This window comes from Etheostoma cragini, chromosome 13 (assembly GCF_013103735.1).
Source record: "Etheostoma cragini isolate CJK2018 chromosome 13, CSU_Ecrag_1.0, whole genome shotgun sequence".
Taxonomy (NCBI): Eukaryota; Metazoa; Chordata; class Actinopteri; order Perciformes; family Percidae; genus Etheostoma; species Etheostoma cragini.
The window spans coordinates 3406158-3425196 of record NC_048419.1 but is presented as its reverse complement, the minus strand read 5'-3'; the positions used below and the strand labels follow the sequence as shown (position 1 = coordinate 3425196).

At 40.0% G+C, this 19039-nt stretch overlaps 1 protein-coding gene and 1 long non-coding RNA gene across 20 annotated transcripts in view; both read left to right on the top strand.

The window, feature by feature from the left end:
• Positions 1-19039, top strand: part of msi2b (musashi RNA-binding protein 2b) — a 236699-nt gene that overhangs the window by 182060 nt on the left and 35600 nt on the right. For all 19 annotated transcript variants that reach the window (XR_004658998.1, XR_004658996.1, XR_004658997.1 and 16 more), the window contains exon 10: positions 4129-4203. Coding sequence is in view for 16 of the 19 variants with exons in the window: in XM_034889676.1 (XP_034745567.1) it covers positions 4129-4203 (75 nt within the window). In the remaining 3 variants the exon portion in view is untranslated. The remainder of the gene's footprint in view (positions 1-4128; positions 4204-19039) is intronic.
• LOC117955286 lies at positions 6712-18149 on the top strand. The gene is made up of 3 exons (XR_004659003.1): positions 6712-6806; positions 7824-7826; positions 18139-18149. It is a non-coding gene; the product is annotated as an uncharacterized LOC117955286 (long non-coding RNA).

Below are 19039 nucleotides of genomic sequence, written 5' to 3'. Positions count from 1 at the left end.
GGCTGCAATGAAACAAAGAGTGAAAAATTTAAAGGGGTCTGAATACTTTCCGTACCCACTGTATATATATATTTTTTTTTTATTATTATTATTATATTGTAGATTATCACTGAAGGCATCCAGACTTTAAATGAACACATGTGGAATTATGTACTTAACAAGAAAGTGTAAAATAACTAAAAAAATGTCTTATATTATAGTTTCTTCAAAATAGCCACCCTTTGCTTTTTGATAGTGCTGAAAACCCTTGGTGTTCTCTCAATGAGCTTCATGAGGTAGTCACCTGAAATGGTTTTCCCGTCACAGGTGGGCCTTGTCAGGGTTAATTAGTGGAATTTCTTGCCTTCTTAATGGAGTTGGGACCATCAGTTGTGTTGTGCAGAAGTCAGATTGATACACAGCCGACAGCCCTATTGGACAACTGGTAGAATTCATATTATGGCAAGAACCATCAGTTAAGTAAAGAGAAACGAGTGGCCATCATTACTTTAAGAAATGAAGGTCAGTCGGTCCGGAAAATTGCAAAAACTTTTGATGGGTCCCCAAGTGCAGTTGCAAAAACCAGCAAGCACTACAACAAAACTGGCTCACATGAGAACCGCCCCAGGAAAGGAAGACCAAGAGTCACTTATGCTGCTCAGGATAAGTTCATCTGAGTCACCAGCCTTAGAAATCGCAAATTAGCAGCAGCTCAGATTAGAGACCAGATGAATACCACACAGAGTTCTAGCTGCAGACACATCTCTCAAACAACTGTTAAGAGGAGATTGCGCAAATCAGGCCTTCATGGTCAAATAGCAGCTAAGAAACCGCTGCTAAGGAGAGGCAACAAGCAGAAGAGATTTGTTTGGGCCAAGAAACACAAGGAATGGACATTAGACCAGTGGAAATCTGGGCTTTGGTCTGATCGGTCCAAGTTTGAGATCTTTGGTTCCAACCGCTGTGTCTTTGTGCGACGGAGAAAAGGTGACCCGATGGATTCTTTATGCCTCATTCCCATCGTGAAGCATGGAAGAGGAGGTGTAATGGTGTGGGGGTGCTTGCTGGTGACAATGTTGGGGATTTATTCCAAATTGAAGTCATACTGAACCAGCATGGCTACCACAGCATCCTGAAGCGGCATGCATCACCCCATCTGGTTTGCGTTTAGTTGGACCATCATTTATCTTTCAACAGGACAATGACCCCAAATGAACTTCCAGTCTGTGTAAAGACTATTTGAACAAAAAGGGGAGTGATGGAGTGCTGCGCCTCCATAGTCATTAGACCTGAACCCAATCGAGATGGTTTGGGGAGAGCTGGACCGCAGAGTGAAGGCAAAAGGGGCAACAGGTGCTGAGCATCTCTGGGAACTCATTCAAGACTGTTGGGAAACCGTTTCAGGTGACTACCTCTTGAAGCTCATCAAGAGAAAGCCAAGACTGTGCAAAGCAGTAATACGAGCAAAGGGTGGCTACTTTGAAGAAACTCGAATATAAGTTTTCAGTTATTTCACACTTTTTTGTTAGGTACATAATTCCAAATGTGTTCATTCATAGTTGTGATGCCTTCAGTGATAATCTACAATGTAAATAGTCAATAAAATAAGGAAACTCATTGAATGAGAAGGTGGTTCCAAACTTTGGGCCTATACATATACTGTACATGCCCTCTCTGCAAAAAAGGTTTACATTCCTAGGTTATATGCAATGCAAAAGAGTATTTACTTTATACAGTTACTTTTAATAGTTAAGATTTAGGAATATTATATTTACTGTAAGCTCTAAAGTGTCTACAGGAGAAAACTTTGACATTCAGATGCGACTACAATTTATCAGTTAAGTCCGTTACGTGACAAGAACTGAGGACACACAAGCCTGTAAGATGTTTCCTAGGTCAGTTTGAGGTGCAATTTACACACGATGAAGAAAGAGTTATCAAGGTTGGCTGCAGTGATTCATTCTTGGCCTAAAGGACTTCCTCTTATTGGGTAATTTAGTCCAGACTTATGGTTGAAGGTGATAATAGCTTGAGGACAACAGATAAAGACTGAGACATATACCATAATTAGAGGGTTAATTATGTTTATATTACCTTTGATGGTGCTCACATTCTCACTGACTCTCACACAGGCCCACTCGCTCACCCACCCACTCTTCTCAAATGTCTTGTTTTGTCTTTTTCCCACTTCCTAGCTGCTTGCTCCCTCACACCCTGTTTCTCAATATGTTGCCCACAGCTGCTTCTGTCTGAAAATTGTCCAGCTAATTAACTGCTGGGTCTGTGGTTGTAATAAGAATTCTGACAGCAGATGAACAATACATCTGCTACTCTTACATTTTTCTAATAACACTGGGTCCTCTTCTGGCCTCATTGTAACTCTCCACCCATCAGGGGACAGCACCACTTCTAAACAAGCCTCTACCCTCACACAGACTTTGACTTTGGTTTACAAATGAGAATTTGTAGTCACATTTTCCATCGTCAGTAAGTTGTATATCATTGAATAGTTGAATTTTCCCTTAAAGGGATACTTTTCCGATGTTATTTCAACTCTGTGTCATGGCTGTGTGGGCGGTGTGTGCAGATGATTGCAGGTGATTGGCTTCGGTGGAGCTCTGATGCTCCAAGCTCCGTGAGCTACAGCCACAGAGGGAAGCAGAACATCGTTCATCTGCACACACTGCCCACACTGCCATGACACAAAGCTGTATTAAAATCAGCAAAGATATCTCTCTCATTGAACAAAAAGGTTACCCTGACTAACTAATCATTCATTTTTAGTACTGGTTTAACACCGATGTACTTACACTATATGTAGCATCACCCATTAAAATGGGATATGAGGGCGATATTTTTATTCTTAAATCTTATTTTAGTGGCTGACATAAAGGAGAAACCTGCCTACAAAGTTGTGAGATCATGAAGGCTAGTACAGTTGTCACTGCATGATGATGGACAGAGGGGATACTCAGCTTTAATGCACAGCCGGAATGATTAGAGAGCATGCTGAACTGAACACACACTACACAGACCGGTGGTTACAAATCGGCAAACTGACAACAAATCTACCGTACACGCAATAATACGCATACAAACAGTTGTGCACACATTTAAAACACAAAACTGCAATTTACATTTACATCACTGCCCACATATATCCTTAAAAAAAAATCGGCATCCAGCCATATGAACACATGGACCTTTCTGCTATGATAAAGATGCACTGAATATAAATAATATGCTGACGTCATTTCAAGGCACCTGATAATTTAATTTAATTTAATTTAATTTTGATCTTTTTATTGATCCCCAATGGGGAAATTACAATTTACACTCTGTGTCCACACTTTATTAGTTATCACACACAGTCCTGAAGGTAATAAGGTATTATTACATTGAGGAGTAAAAAGGCCTAAAAATTTAAAAAAAATGAAGCAGTAAAGAACCAGGAGGACTGCTATTTATTTAGGAGGTTCTAATTTCTTTGGGTTTAAACTCTTTAAGAACCAGCACCACATTTGGCACCGGATATTGAAACCTAACCCCAATGAATGATTAAAAGAGATCTGTTAACTGCTCCAAGGCTCCTGTGTACTTTAAGAGTGTTAAAATCTAATATAATTAAACAGGTTATTGATCCATGAAGTGTAACTTGCTTTAAGGACAGATTCTGTAAAATATGTCCTGGAAAATCATCAAGATTAGAGGCTAATGTAATTCAGACAGTTGACCATTGATTGAGGGTGGTGCTTGTTGTCAAACTGCACACAAAGCAAATGTCAATCTGTTGACACTCTACCATCAACATTATGAGCTATAAATACATGGTGCCACAAAGCAAGCTAGGGTAACATAATACACACAAGACTTAAAAAAATTGTCTTCCCATAATATAATACTTAATCCTAACTATTTTAGGCTCATATTTAATGTGGATTCTTATGATTTTTATTTTTCAGGGTATTAAGTAAAATTTGAATTTGCTTGACAACATGAGAACACTTTAGTTTTAAAGCCTGCCTTTCCAGATTTGTTTTTGTTTGTGTGTGTGTGTCTGTATATGTTGGTATCACATGTGTGTGTATTATCCATGTAATATCTAGTTCTCTTCTCATCTCTTTTTAATCTCTTTCCTCTCTATCAAAGGCTACCCTAATATTGTGGCGACGTATGGCCGCGGATACACTGGATTCGCACCAAGCTACAGCTACCAGTTCCCTGGTGAGTTAAAGGCTTTCTTAAAATATCAACGTTGCTGATGTTTTCTGTCATGCACTCCCCAGCACGGTCAGAACACGCACACACTTGCACTTACATACACAAACGCTCATCGATATACATGTCAGTCACCAAATAGTCTGCAGGGTTACAAGGATGTTACGTGTCTGGATTTCTGAAGTACCCTTTGAAAGCTGATGGATAGTGAAGTAAATTGCTTAGTCCTTTTTATCCCATACTTGAACACAACCATGACCAAATGTCTAAAATGGGTGAAGTTCTTCGTCTTCGTCGTGGCCCAATGTATGCAAATTTATCTGTGGAGAAGCAGAGAAATAAGCAGCGCTTTGTGTAGGCAGATTTTAAAACGTGGCTCTTATAATGGAAAACGAATAAAGTATTTTTGTGCATTAAAAGTGTTGACTCAGAGCAGCGGCCACTTTAATGGGAGTTCAAATGGAATGCGTGCAGTCTGGAGGTGAGCAGCTGTACCTGTCTGCTGCAGGAGGGCCTGTGGCTCTTTGGTGCCTTACTTAGACAGGCATCCCGTCAATTTCATGCTTTATTTAAGGACTTTACACATAACTTTGTTTGCTGTGCCAGACATCATTCCTTTCACTGATGAGACGGAATGGGAAATATCTGGCAGCAGCTCAGATCTCTGTAATATCTTTCTGAAATAGATTTGGGAATGGTAAGACAGGAGGTCCAGCTGTGACCACCTGCAGATCAGACACATGCTAGATTTATACCTGACCATAACATTATTTGACAGAAAAAATGGAATAGCACCTACTCATCAATGTCGGAAAATATGGGTAGCATACAAATGTGGGAATTAAGTAATTTTTGTCTGTTTATTTTTTTTTCTCAAATGGGATATTTTGGCAGTATATTGACTCGAAAGCTGATTGATATGAATGTAAATCAGAAGGCTGTCAATGTACATGATTACTTTGTGTGTAGCATACATCTAATATGACAATTTAAATCAGTATTTGTCCAGCCTTTAAGTTCTGTAAAAGCATCCAAAAAATATTTGATCTTGGATATAACAAAAAGAGAGAGAAGAGATTGAAAATGAAAGGGGAAATCAGTGTTTATTCCATATAAGAAATTCTATTTAAACATGGGTTTTTAAAATATTTACTGTTTAGGACAAATTATCACCTTCCCCGAGGCAGAATGTATGATCCTGTCCATGTAAACTCAATTTAAAGAGTTTGATAAAGCTGTATGATTAAAACCGACTCCTCTGGGCTCGCTCAACTCTTGACAGGGTAATTGGAATTTTTAATGTATGAATCAAACTCCTTGTCCAAATTAAATAACCTCAGGCCAAATATTGACTGGTATCCTTCCTTACGAAGATGTGTAAAGCTTCCTCATCGTAGGATCAAAGCTTTTTTTTCTCACTGTACACAACCCCGCTGAAACACTCGTATAAATAAATGGAGCTGAGGCCAGGCAGTCTGGATCCAAGAGGCGTAAATTGTGGGCAGCATTTCAAGGCTTTTTTCTACCCAGCAAACCTCAGGGGTCCACTGTTAACAGGAAAAAGTGGTTAGGCAATTGTCAAGATAAAACAGTGATAAAACATTGATCAGTGATGAAACACTGAATTAAGTAAGAAAACTCAATAAGACATACACAGAAAAGGAGAAACCAAAGCTGACATCGCTGCTGCAAGTGTAGAGAACAGAACCTACTGTAAAATACACATGGGTTAAAGTGCAGCCAGTTAGCATCAAAGCAGACACCAGCTCAACGGCTGTTAAACAGTATCTGACAACTAAGCACTCTGGTCTTTGTGACACTTCCAATTATTTCCAACATTGATCACAAAGTGCTTTTGATATTGATCACGTACGGCATGTTTCCATGTGTCTGTATTCGAATACCGTGAGTTGCTTACAAAATGAATCATAGCACAGACATCATTACTATTTAATGCACTAAGAGACCTTCATATCTTACGGATTGAAATGTGATCTCCCTCAGTCTGTCAAAAACTTGCCCTTTCAAGTGAGCATTTATCAGAGCATTTCCCCAAAATGCAAACTCACACAGGTGTGTTTATTAAAGCCTGACTGGGTTTTAAGGCCGATACAGATATTTGGTTATTTAAAAATCCGATATTCCAATAAATCGGCCGATATATATTTTAAAAAATTTATAAATCCAGAAACGCGTAACAGAACAGATTTCCCTAACATTAGTTTTTTGTAGTTATTTATGAGTTCTAACTAAAACAATATGATAATTTGTTTTATTGTAACAACAGAACAGAGAAACATCAAAATATATTAAAGTTACAATAAGTAAAATGTATAAACATCCAAACTTAAGATATAAAACACATTAACAAAAAAATATATATCAGTGTTGCCAACAGGGAAGTTGTAGAGCGCCCTCTGGTGGACAAACTATGGAACACCAACACTCACAACATGGTTTACTGTCTGTTTTTATTTTATTTTTTAAGTATTAAATTTATCAGAATCTTTTTTTTAATTTCTTTATCAGCCATTATAAATGCAGATACCGGGAAATGCCTGATATTGGTCGATAATATCGGCCAGCCAATATATCGGTAGGGCTCTAGTGTTTATTTGTGTTTCAACTAGTAGTCATTGTAAAGGTTATTTTTGGCAGTCATCTAAAACCACACTGAGCAAACAATGTCAAAAAATGTTTCTCTGACATAGTGAGGTGTAGTGACATATTTTACCTGAGTAATATTGAATAGTAAACATTTTTACACACTTACAGTTATATGATGCCACTTCCACAACCATGGAGGCGACATGATAGCCACATCTGCTGACAGCAGAAAGCAATAAGAAGGCTGCTGCTGTAAACAATGCAGATTTTGAATCATCAAAATGCAAAATAGACTTTGCAAATGTTTTCGGGGTCGGAAATACTACTCACCCTAACACAATTCAGTTTGATAGGAAACACTGAATGGAAACAAAAGGCTGTTTGGTTGCAAAGAAGACCCCTCAGGGGGCCTTTAATTGCACAACTAAAATGCAAGCAGTGTATTGTTGAAAATATGAGTATTTGAAAATGAGCTGCAGGTTTAATATAATAAGGACCTGGAAGTAGGGCTGGATAATAAATCAATTTCCTATTAATATTGTGATATGTGACTAGATATGTCTTAGAATGTGGATACTGTAATATAACATAAGTGTTGTCTTTTCCTGGTTTTACAAGCTGCATTACAGTAAAGTGATGTTGTTTCTGAACCTACCAGACTGTTCCAGCTGTTCTGTTATTTGCCTTTTTATGGTTGCATTTATAGGACTGAAATTGCGTTTGTGCATAGAACTAATCTTTGCACATATTTTAGACAGATGTTTTGCTCTATCAGGATGCATTCAAACTGATAACAGAGTATTGAAGTGTATGTTAAATTTCTTCTCTGTTCTTTGCTCAGTTCCAAGCTGTACTTTATATGCAAGTCTGTAATCACACACAGATTACCTCGTGGCTGCATCGTTTTAGCATTATGCTTGAACTAAAGTTTGAATTGAATTTCAAAGATAATGTTGCATACTGCAAGTGTAGTGACAATCAAGAAGGCAACAATGTTTTCCACTAACCCAGAATTACAGATGGTACGCAGGTGTAACAAATGATTAACAACATCACAAGAACTTTTTTTTTCTTCTATTTATCAAAGCTTTTGTAATACTGGATACATTAACTTGACTGTGCTATGTTTAAGTAACCCGTTTACCTCAGCTTTACGTCGATCAATTTATTGGTAGGGTCCATCTCTTCCGAGAGACTTGTAACACAATGATACACAATGACTTGTGACAGTCATTGTCTTTCTAAACCCATTTGTGATGAACAATGTCAGAACATTTTCTCAGCATGTGCAGTTGCACATTCAGGACTTTGATGGCAAACAGTGGTATTGTCAGTGTCAAATGAAAGCAGGGGGGACTGTAATGTATGCATGCAAATGTGATATCAGATATGTTTGTGTTGTCATGTTGCGGTTTTCTCTGTGGATGTCATTATTCCCACTGTTTAAGATGAAGACCCCCTAGACTTGTGCAGAGGCTGCCACTGTTTACTTTCAAATAATACCAGCCCCTCAGACTGGTGATGTTGCACTTGATGATTTGGAAAGAAAATAATATTAATATTTTTGACACTTTTACTCGAGTTGTAGCTGAATTTCCATGTTCATTTCCAGTCCCTGAAGTAACCTCTCTATAAATTGAGCATCATCTTTGCTTTTACCCAAAAAGAATTGCAGACACACCCAGGGTAATGCTTCTAAAATAAATGCCAAGTGTGGTGTTAATCAAGCGGATTGACATATTTGCATAATTGAGGTTAACTTATTGAAAAGAGAAACACAATAGTAACCAACACGCTAAACCCATCTGGCCCTAACAGGCTACTTAAACGGAAGACTCAGCAAATTTACAATCAAAACATATTTTCTCTATTATCCTTCCCCTTTATTCAACCAAAATAGGCATGTACAGTAAATGCAGATATATTAAACCTACAAATAGGCAATAAACTCATTTCCTATTGCCAGTAGATGAGGATGCCTTTCTGTTTTTGTTTTTGTTAGTGTTTTACGTTTAATGTCAGAAATGCACCGGAAAACGGGGTAAGTGAACAGTAACATGGAAGTCAGCGAAATGTTACAGAGGTTAAATCTTTTTATGCCTCGGTGCATTCCGATTCTTGTGAACACAATGTCTCAGGCACCCCCAGAGTGAATTTATTCTAATTCAGCACAAATGTCTACATGGACAGACATGGGGGCCTGTTTTGCACCTGGCGCAGCGCAAAGCCGATGCAAGCGTCTGCTAGTTTAAGACCAACGGAGTTGTCAATATCCTGTCCGGCGCCCACGTTGTTGAAATAGCAAATGCACCTGGCCCATCTGGGCATCCATGGGCATGCAGATAGCAATACACCAAGAATGCATACCTCACATGGAGGTTTGTGTTCTTGGATTATTGCGATCTTGAGGCAGCGGAAAGCAATTGCGTCTTTGATCAACAAAGACCTGGTCTAAAGTCAATAACACAGCATTTCATTGATATTTTAACAGTGCATTAGTAAAATCTGAACACACCTTACTTATGCTTCTTACACACACAGGGATGTGCAGCATCACAAAAACATGCAAACCAATAAAAATAAAAATATTACAATATAAAATAGTATTATGGAGTTTTACTGGCATATTGCTTTTGATCTTCTCGTGTGCTTTCACTTCCCGTACAAGCTCAGTTTCACCATCACAATAGTAATTCGCTAAGGTCCAAACACCCCTGACTTTTAAAGGGAATGGGAGATAACATTCTGATTGATTTATTGCAAGTTACTCCCAAAACACCAACATTTTGTTTTCACCTTGGTTTTGTATTTATTTTATGTAACTGTTACTTTTGTTGTGGGGAGGGGGTGTGGATACGGTGTGTATATCTGCTCTGGTTGTGTTTGCGCACATTGTTTGCTCTGCTTTTCATTCTTTTTTTTCTTCTGTTATTGCGCTTGTAAAGAAAGAACCCAATAAATATACGTTCCGGAAATACACCAATGATTAATTAAGACACTAACTACAACCCTTTTGGCCCTTTTTTCCGCCGTTATACTAGCACATATAGATTTGTACACGCCCTAAACACACCTGCGCCAGCCGCATCACTCTTCGTTAAATAGATCATAGATCGTTAAAATAGGGCCCATGGATGTAAACTGCAACTTGACGGAGGCACACAGCCACAAGGCAGTAATCCTGGTTTATATCTGTTACTTATTCAGTCTCTTTTTCATACTCTGTGCTGACTAATTTGCAACAATGTTCAAGCACTGTACAAAATTGTGCTGGAAAAGGGGTGAAAATTAGCGTGTCCACCCGGGTGTCATGTTTCCATCATTGCCGAACAGAGCTGGAACAGATAAATACCCGTTACTACTACTGAGTCATTTGTCCCAGGAATGAATGCCAATTGTAACCTTTCCCACTAAAGACAAAAGTCGGATGTTAGGGTTTTGAATCCAGCGACAAAGGGGCTATACTGTACATTTTCTGCTACCTAGCCACGCAGATACTTTTGGTTTTATTTTCCTAGGTTACAAGATATCATGATTGTGCTGCCAACATAATGCAATAGTGGTTAGAGTTATGTTAGAAAGTATTTTTGTTTGCAGTTTGGGAGAGCCAACCCTGCTGCCACAGTTACTGTCACAGACTGGACGCCGTAATAACTATGCTGTTAAATTGAGATGACAATATATGCAGGTATCCTGTAAACACTGTCAGATAGCTTTAGAGTGACACAGGATGGTAATAGAGGATGGTACATATCTGTGAATGTAGGTATCAGTATCACTTAGGCTGAGCTAAGGTAGGTAGTTAACATGTAGCATCAGTTCATTTTCTGCTGTTGAGCACAGTTGCCCATAAACAAATAGCTGTAGCTGATCACTGTGCGTCTCAGGGAGTGCTTGCTGATAATATGAATCTAAACCAATTTAAAGTTACAGAGTTGCATTATTCTATCAAATATATAGCCACACATACCCACTATGACATTCAAACCATGAATGAAATAACTGCTTTTGAGAAAAGGCTGCATTAGTTCAAAGAAAACTTAAAAGTAGCATTCACTCTAAACAATATGTTGTACACTGCTCTGCTCATCCTGAATGGCAGCAGTGGCCAAATCAAAGTATGCAACATAAACTTCACAGAACTTGATTTGAATTATCAGACTTCAGAGCTAACATTTATCAGGCTACCAAGAGCAAGCTAAAATTGAAAGTATCTTTGAATCAAAACAAGGTACAAAAGGACTTCAATTTGATTTTTATCAGACGTTACAAAAGTGATTTTCAGAAAGCTTCAAACGACTAAAATTCAATTGGAATTAAGATCCTTGCCTCACATTGTGGTAGTAGTAGTGAGAAATGTATCTGGCCTTGTTTTGAGCTGACATCTGCTTTACTGCATCTGGTAAATGTCTCTCCTAAACTTCAAGGGGAGAAAAACCGTGTCTGACCACCGTATTTGCCACTATCTTTTATTTCAATCTTTCCCTGAATTCATGGCATGTCTGTTTTCTAATAAAATACGTTACAATTACCTGAGGAGATCAAACGTACAGTAGGATAGTCATATAATTGTTACATTTTTTTTCATTCTTTAATGTGTTTTATCACATAAATACATAATAGTATTTAGATAATAATTATGTACCATAATTAGATAATATTCTATTTATCTTATGTTCTTGCTTTAACCCAAATGAGGATTTGCTATGAGTATTGCTAGTAACAGAGAAAACAGGATCTGACAAAGCATAGGGAACATCACTGTACATTATTCTCGTTTTACATTATTCTCTGCAACAGTCTAATTAGCATTAGCTAGCTGATAAATGCGCTATTGTATTATTCAACTTGCAACCCCCAGGGGAACATCCCAAGATGTGTTGCAGTTAAAGCATGAGGTGTCTAGTTTGGAGGACCTCACGTGATTAAGGCGTTGAAAGACACATTTAAAGAAGTATATTACTTAATCACAGCAGTACATTGAACTAAAGATTATCCAAGATTAAGAGTGTATGCAATGAAAGGCCCTTGTGTTTACTGTGCATACTAATATGCAAGTGGCTAGAAAGAAAATGGCAATGAGTTGCAAGTTAAGCTCATGCACTGTACACACATTTATGTACGTTGTAGTTTCTGCCAGTGGTGGAAGCAAATATAGAAGAGAGGTTTAAGAGTGGAGGTATACGCCATTGTGTGTGTGATGTATTCATGAATAGGAAGCTTTTCTTTATGAGGTAAAATGTAATTAGAAAAAGAGAATGTAGTGTGGATATGTGCATTATGCATGTGAATATGCTGTAGAAGTGAACATCAAGAGCAGGGAAACACCCCAGATACATTCATATTGTACTTTCTATTGTTAACCAGTCTTGTATAAGTTTCTTTCATTACACACAAATGAATGCACACAGCAGTTGAATGCACACATGCACGACACACACAAAAGCTGTATTTATACAAAGACTGAGATGTGTATGAAGGGAGGAGGCGGAGGTGGAGGGACTTAACCAGGAGGTTCTCTCCGTCTCCCATCTTCCTGTGCGACTCGCTGCCTCCACAGCCGTGCCCTCAGAGCCTCCCCTGGCATAAATGACCATTATGGCTCCATTAGGGCTGCTGGTAGGAGGTCATTATGCTACACTGGGATGAAGGGATGAAGATGTCAGTGGGGTCCCTTCAGGGAAAAGACACAGACTGGGTGAAAGAAAGACATAACACTCAGTCATCCCGCTACTCCAGATGTCATGACAGACAAACAGCAATTCAGGTCCAGTGAGTCTCTTAAATAGTAAAAGAATGGAGAGAATGGATAATAAGGAGGGGAGAGGGCAGTGGTAAGTGTAGCAAGGGTGTAGTGACCACAGAAGGGTTACCAGTTACCTTAACACTTTAAAAAAAATGATATGCAGTATATATAAACACAATAATGCATATTATTTTGCATCTTGTATTTCATTCTCGCAACACATTCTATTTAACCGTGTTTGGGTAGGTTTGTTGGTTTTGGAGGATTGTTGGTTTTCTGTTTTTCCATTCTTGTTGCCATATCCTTTACATGTCACATGCTTCATCTGTGTCAGATCTAGTTCCTCGTCAGATATGAAGTGTGGGATAGCGCTGCAATAGCCGCCGTCCCTCCACAAACCAACCATTCCTCAGACACGACAGCACACTCCGTCATATCTTAGTGACAAAAAATGCCATTTTTAAAGAGTAGATTACTTTTTCTGTCTGGATGTGAACAGGACTCAGCCTAGCAGGTGGTTCTGGATTCCCCAGAGTATTAAAACCTGCAGGGTGGCCTGGTTTGCTGCAAGATTGTCCCATAAGCAGAAGATGAAGGGTCCTGCTGCCATAACCACTCACATGTCGGTCCTTGTCGAATTGTCCTGATTCAAGTTACTTGACCCATAATTGCTTAAGGGATCGTGCATCTGGCTGAATTGCATATTGTACATTGATGTGTGAAGCAAAAGCAAGCAAACAATTTTTTGAAAAACTGAATAAAACCCATAAATAGGGTCTGTGTCAGATGTCAGGACAATCTACCGAAAGAGAATACTAAACATTAAGCTGTCGAAATATTTTCAATCAGCAAATGATTAGAGAGAGAGAGGAGAATTGTTGAATCTAAGTTATTAATACTAAAAAGAAAAAGATGATTTTCTTTAACTTCAGCAAATGTGCTGAGAGTATGGATTGTCCCCAAATAAACAACAAAAATGTTGCATTGGTTTTGAGGTTACACCTCTAAAAGGTGCATGGTGCTCTATGCAAATGTCAGTACAGTAATAGGGAAATAAAGGCTGACCTGTTGACCCCCCTTTTTTCCTGTAGGAGAAGAATATAAAGATACAGGGAGCAGCTGTCCTCTCAGGAGGTGGGCTATAGGAAAAGAGAGCTGCTGACCTGTGCAACTGGTATGCTAGTGTCTGTTCTTGGCTCCCTATAAACTGGGGGGGGGAGCTACCAAGCATATGATGAATGCACCAGAGGTCACACCCAGGGCATTGGCCTCAACCACCAGTTAGCCTCCCAGGGTAACCGTCTGCTGTTGGGAGATGGAAAGGTCTGGACTATGTAGAGATATGAACCTTTTGAAGCAAAGGTAGCTTCTGCAAGGTTGGGGGTCAATGATTAGATGGTAGGGTGGCAGTGTGTTTTCTTCAGAGGACAAAGCTCTGCTGATGAGCCAAAGTGAACATTTGAAAGAATTTGCTAACTTTTTTCCTATGTTAACATGGTGTTCAAGGCAAACTGCTGTTGCTCCTTTTCAAAGTAAATGCCCTCAGGCATCAAATTGTTTTCTGTAACACTTCATCACAATGTTGAAATCAAAGACAAACTAACAATGTATTTACATGCAGTTAGAGTGTGATTTCAGGAAATCTAATCCATTCATTTCATCACAGTCTTCTTCAGATGCAGATGCGTAAGCTGCCATTGCTCCAGTACCATTGCATCCTTGTGTATCCAGAGAAGACATTGTATCAACGTTGACCTGAGTATCCCACTAATTAAAAGTGTGGAAGACACTGTTTCAAGCTTCCTGTCCGGTGAACCTCTCTTCTTGCTGGCTATAGTCCATTACTTTCTATGTGGATAATGATGTAGTTTGGGACACCGTGTGCAGTCATTATCAGCTGATCTGAAGCTCTCTTAAGTATTCAGACATATTATATTTCCTATTTCAGTACAATAAGTACCTCACTTCTTGGCTACAGTACTGGAGCAGGTGGAAAAAATCACTGGCCTGAGGCTGATGAGGAGCTTACTTGTGTCATGGGTGCATGCAACATTGTCCTCCATAAGACAGATCCCACTGTTTGTGTTTTTACTGCACACATGAGACGCGGCGGCGGCACACACAGCAGTGCTATTGGTAGAACAAGTCTCTATTGAGCTGGAGTTACACAGCAGACTGTTCCTTAGATCCTGTGACCATCTCTCAAGCCGGGTGAGCTGTGACCCCAGCAAGTGGTCCCACAGGCCAGAGTGAGTGCTACAGGGCTGGAAGCAGATGGCCCTCCTGATGCCACACTGACTCACAGATTGACTTTAATTGCCAAGGCCGATCATTAGCCCAATGGGTCTTTTGAGGCCGCGGCACTCTATGAGTCGCAAGCCTTAAAATAGCGCCCGACTAGAACCGACGTGACCTCACACACTCGACCGACCATGCACAACACATTTTTCTCTCACACACTTGGACACACACATGTATTAAACTGACACAATCAAATACTCTTCTGGGCTGCGTATGAAGGTAGAGGAGGTGAAGGGACTTTACCAGGGGCCTTGCACTGCTTTCCTGTCTGCCTCATCGCCTCATAGTCTTCACAGCAATGCTGACTGCACACTCACAAAAACACACACACACACACACACACACACTTGCACATGCAGACTCTGTGAGCTCCCCAGGCCATGATTCTGTTCCCTGTGACAGTAGTAAGTGTGCTGCTCTGACGTCAGTGGACAGCACTGTATGTCACACCCTGTCTGCTTCTGTGTGTGCAGTCATTGAGCTAGACTGATTTTAGATCAGCTCTTCTCACCGTTAACAGCCCTAAAATCAGTTTTATGTACGTTTGCTTTAGTGTCAAAGGGACACACTATAGGCTGTCAATGTACTTCATGTGTTTCCCTTGACACAGATTCAACAGGTGTAGCAACCTTCCACCAACTTGCGCCTCAGTGCTTTGCAGGACCACTGGTTTTGTTTGTTTATGTTTTTGTCATTCTGGTTTTATTTTCCTGTGTAGATGCAGTGTGTACTGGTCTGTTTGTGTGCTAACATGCACACAAGTACGGTCACATGCACATACACGTGTGTCTCCTCGAGTGCCTTAGCATCTGTCTGCAAAAACCAGCTACTGCACTCTGATCCAGGCAAAGCTGAAAGGCTGGCTATTTCTTGAATAAGGAAGAGATGGCTCATCTCATTTGCCCAGGTCTTAACTCACCCTATGAAAGCCCATCCTCGCATGCTGAAGCAGGCAAACAGTCTGCCATGGAGACCCACTGTCTAGCTTCCCGTGGTGGTGAAGATGAGCTAGTGTAAGAGGCAGAGGGGCAACCCTAAAGCTCGTTATGTCTAGACTGTTGAGCTGCTGGTCTAGAAATGAAACTTGAGCTGGCCCGCCTCAGACCCACCTTGACACACTGCTGGAGACCAGCAGCTGGACAGAAAAGGAGCACAGACATGGAACTGGGCTGAGGAATACAATATGTGTGTCTTTGAGACCACGCTCAGTGTCTGCTGCCTGTTGTTTTGATCCCACCCACTGTTTGAAAGCTCCTGGCCCAGCAAGGTGGTTACTTGCTTGGCATCTACAGCTGCCCCCTCCTTTCCCTCTATCCTCCCTCTTGCTGCTGTGCTAACAGACCTCTAGTTGCTCTCATCCACTCATCCCCTAGTGCATGGGACACATGAACATATATGAACATGTATACATACAGTATACACATCATAGCACAGCCCTCTGCATGTAGTTTCTTACACTCTATGTGAAAACATTGTTTACAGCTCCAGCAATAAAGTGGAAGCCAATCTTGCAGTGCTATTTTTGGGTCATGCCACATGTTACCCTACTTGCCCCTGGTATCTGGAGCAGTGGGAGATTGTGTAACAGCAGAGCATGGAGCCGGCTAAAATATAATGGAGCATGTGAACCGTTTTAACATGGCTATAAAATCATATTCATGAAAAAGTGTGTGCAAAGGTGCTTTTTATTCTCACTAAGATTTTGTAAGCTGTATTTTATTTCCTCTCGACATTTGTAATTCTTGCAAAAGCACTGATCAGTGCAAATCCACAAATACATAATTAACTTGAATGGTGAAATGACACTTTATGCACTCACTTTAATTTGAGACAAAATTACCCCCCTTCATCATTCATCTGTCCTCTGCACTACCACCCTCAGAACTGGGAAATGGGCATTAAAATGCATACAAAATTAAGGCTGTTTACTTGGACAGTAATGAGAGGAGGCTTAAGGAGTCTAGTTTAATTATTATGATTGGCTCCATGGGGACCACAAAAGCAGGGCCATAACAACTGATTCACTCAGAGCTCACAGGACCTTTCCATACTCTCTGAGTGTCAGAACTGATGTCAGAGTAGATTGGACTGCAGAGACATGTTTCCTTTACTGATCCCAGGTTGGAAAGGAGCACTGCAGCTAAATGCACTGAAGCAGACCATTACATAAGCACCACTGCAAGGTCAGACATCTGTGTCCTCCCTGTCTCTCTCTATTTAAGTCACCATCATGAACTGCCTTGAATATTAGGGCTGTGAACCAAGACTCTGTCCAATTCGCATACCCGTGTCACTCTTTTTAACGTTTTCTTTAGTGTGAGAGGATTTAAATGTTTTGGCCTTATCTATTCTGGCAGATTCCCCCTCTCTTTTTGAAATGCATTTTTTTTTCACGCTTTATTGTTTTGCTCTCCATTCCTTTTTCTTTAACTACTCTGTGTGTGTGTGTTTGTGTGTGTGCGCGTGTTTGTGTGCTCGTGTGTGTGCGCGTGTGTGTCTCCCTCTGAGGCTTGTGTGAAAACAAAATGTGTTTAGATCAGGTCTGCAGCATAGGAGCCGTTTCCTTCTTAGTGAAGTGCATTGGAAGGCGGACAAAGAAGAGGTCGAAAGTGTGGCTGCACTTCAATAAAGAGCCTAGTTTGTTCTCTTTGATGCTATGCTGCCATGCACTTCAGCTAGCAAGAAAATGTGCACTTGTCACTGAGAATTGAAGTAAAAGACACTGAGCTTTTGCTGAGCTCTCTACACCACATAACAACACCACAGTCAGTCACACCCATTGTACAGCTGTGTGATGTGTGTACATAATTTGCAGTGTTGCAGCCTGGAGTTATTTCCGAGTTAAGGGTATTGTGAGCAGCATTATATAATTCTTTTTAAGTATTTCCTTTAATTTTAATTTACAGTTGATTTAGTTTTAACAGACAACATGGTGAGTCTGAAGACTGCACTCCAGCTGAAAGGCTCAGGGATCAAGCCTCCTCTCCAGCAAGAATCCACATTACTAAAGTGTCCTTGAGCAAATCACTCAGTCCCTACTAGCTTCAGCGAGGCAGGTCTGTAGCTCAACCTCACCTCACCTTTAACCTTATGTGGAGAAATCCACAGGAATGACATTGTATGTTAACCCATCTCTTTTATGGTTGCTTTACAAGACACACTGCTGTCCTTGGCTCACATGTTTGTGTGGCATATGAATTCAGGATACACTGTAATGGGTAAAGTAGATAGGATGGTGTGACTCAGTGTGTCAAACTAATTTTAGTACATGATTATGTCTTGTAAAGGAACAGCGGTTCTCTCCTAGCAGGGTGGATTTTTGTTCTTTGTGCTTCTGAAAGGTTACCCAGTTTAAATTTTACCAAATATATCTCCTCCTGGCCTCATCATGTTGTTCAAAGGTATAAGATACGTGTGCAATTACCACCATAAAGCCAGGCTTTGCTGAGCCCTGGGCTCACTCCACTTCTGTAATTGACTTTTTCTCTCTCCAATCAGAAGCCACAAAGTCTTAATGGCATAGGATCAGTGTGCCAAATGGTTTCATTACAGACAGAAACCATTACCTGTGGCACAAAAGAACCAAAGCTTTGGCAAAGGGACTCAAACACATACACACTGACCCACAAATATACACATACTGTAGTGAAGTGATGTGTGATCATATCAATGAGCAACAGAAAATTGACTATCCTTGTCATACTGCAGAGGTTAGGGGTCTTGGTGTTCTCTAGCCAATATGTTATTGAACTACCAACAATATTACCACATACACACCGGAGATATGTTTCAAGGCAAAAGCTCTCAAATGGCATATGATAGACTGGCTCAAAGTATGAAGCGATACATCGTCGTTTTCAAAGCTGCTGTGTTTGTATTCCTTTACTGGCATGTAACTCCAATGCTAAAATTACTTAATCAGTCAAAAATGTAGATGTTTCTGTGATATTTTCAGTGTTATATTGCCATTTTATTTCTTAGTTTTCTTAGTATGTTATATTTGCACAAAGAATTGCTCGGGATACTCAGATTAAAACGCGTACTCAAGCATTTTAGTGTTGCGCTTCTTTGAAGTTGGGGGATCAACAAAACACAGATTTAAAGACTGGTCAAAATACACTCACCGGCCACTTTATTAGGTACACCTGTCCAACTGCTCGTTAACACTTAATTTCTAAGCAGCCAATC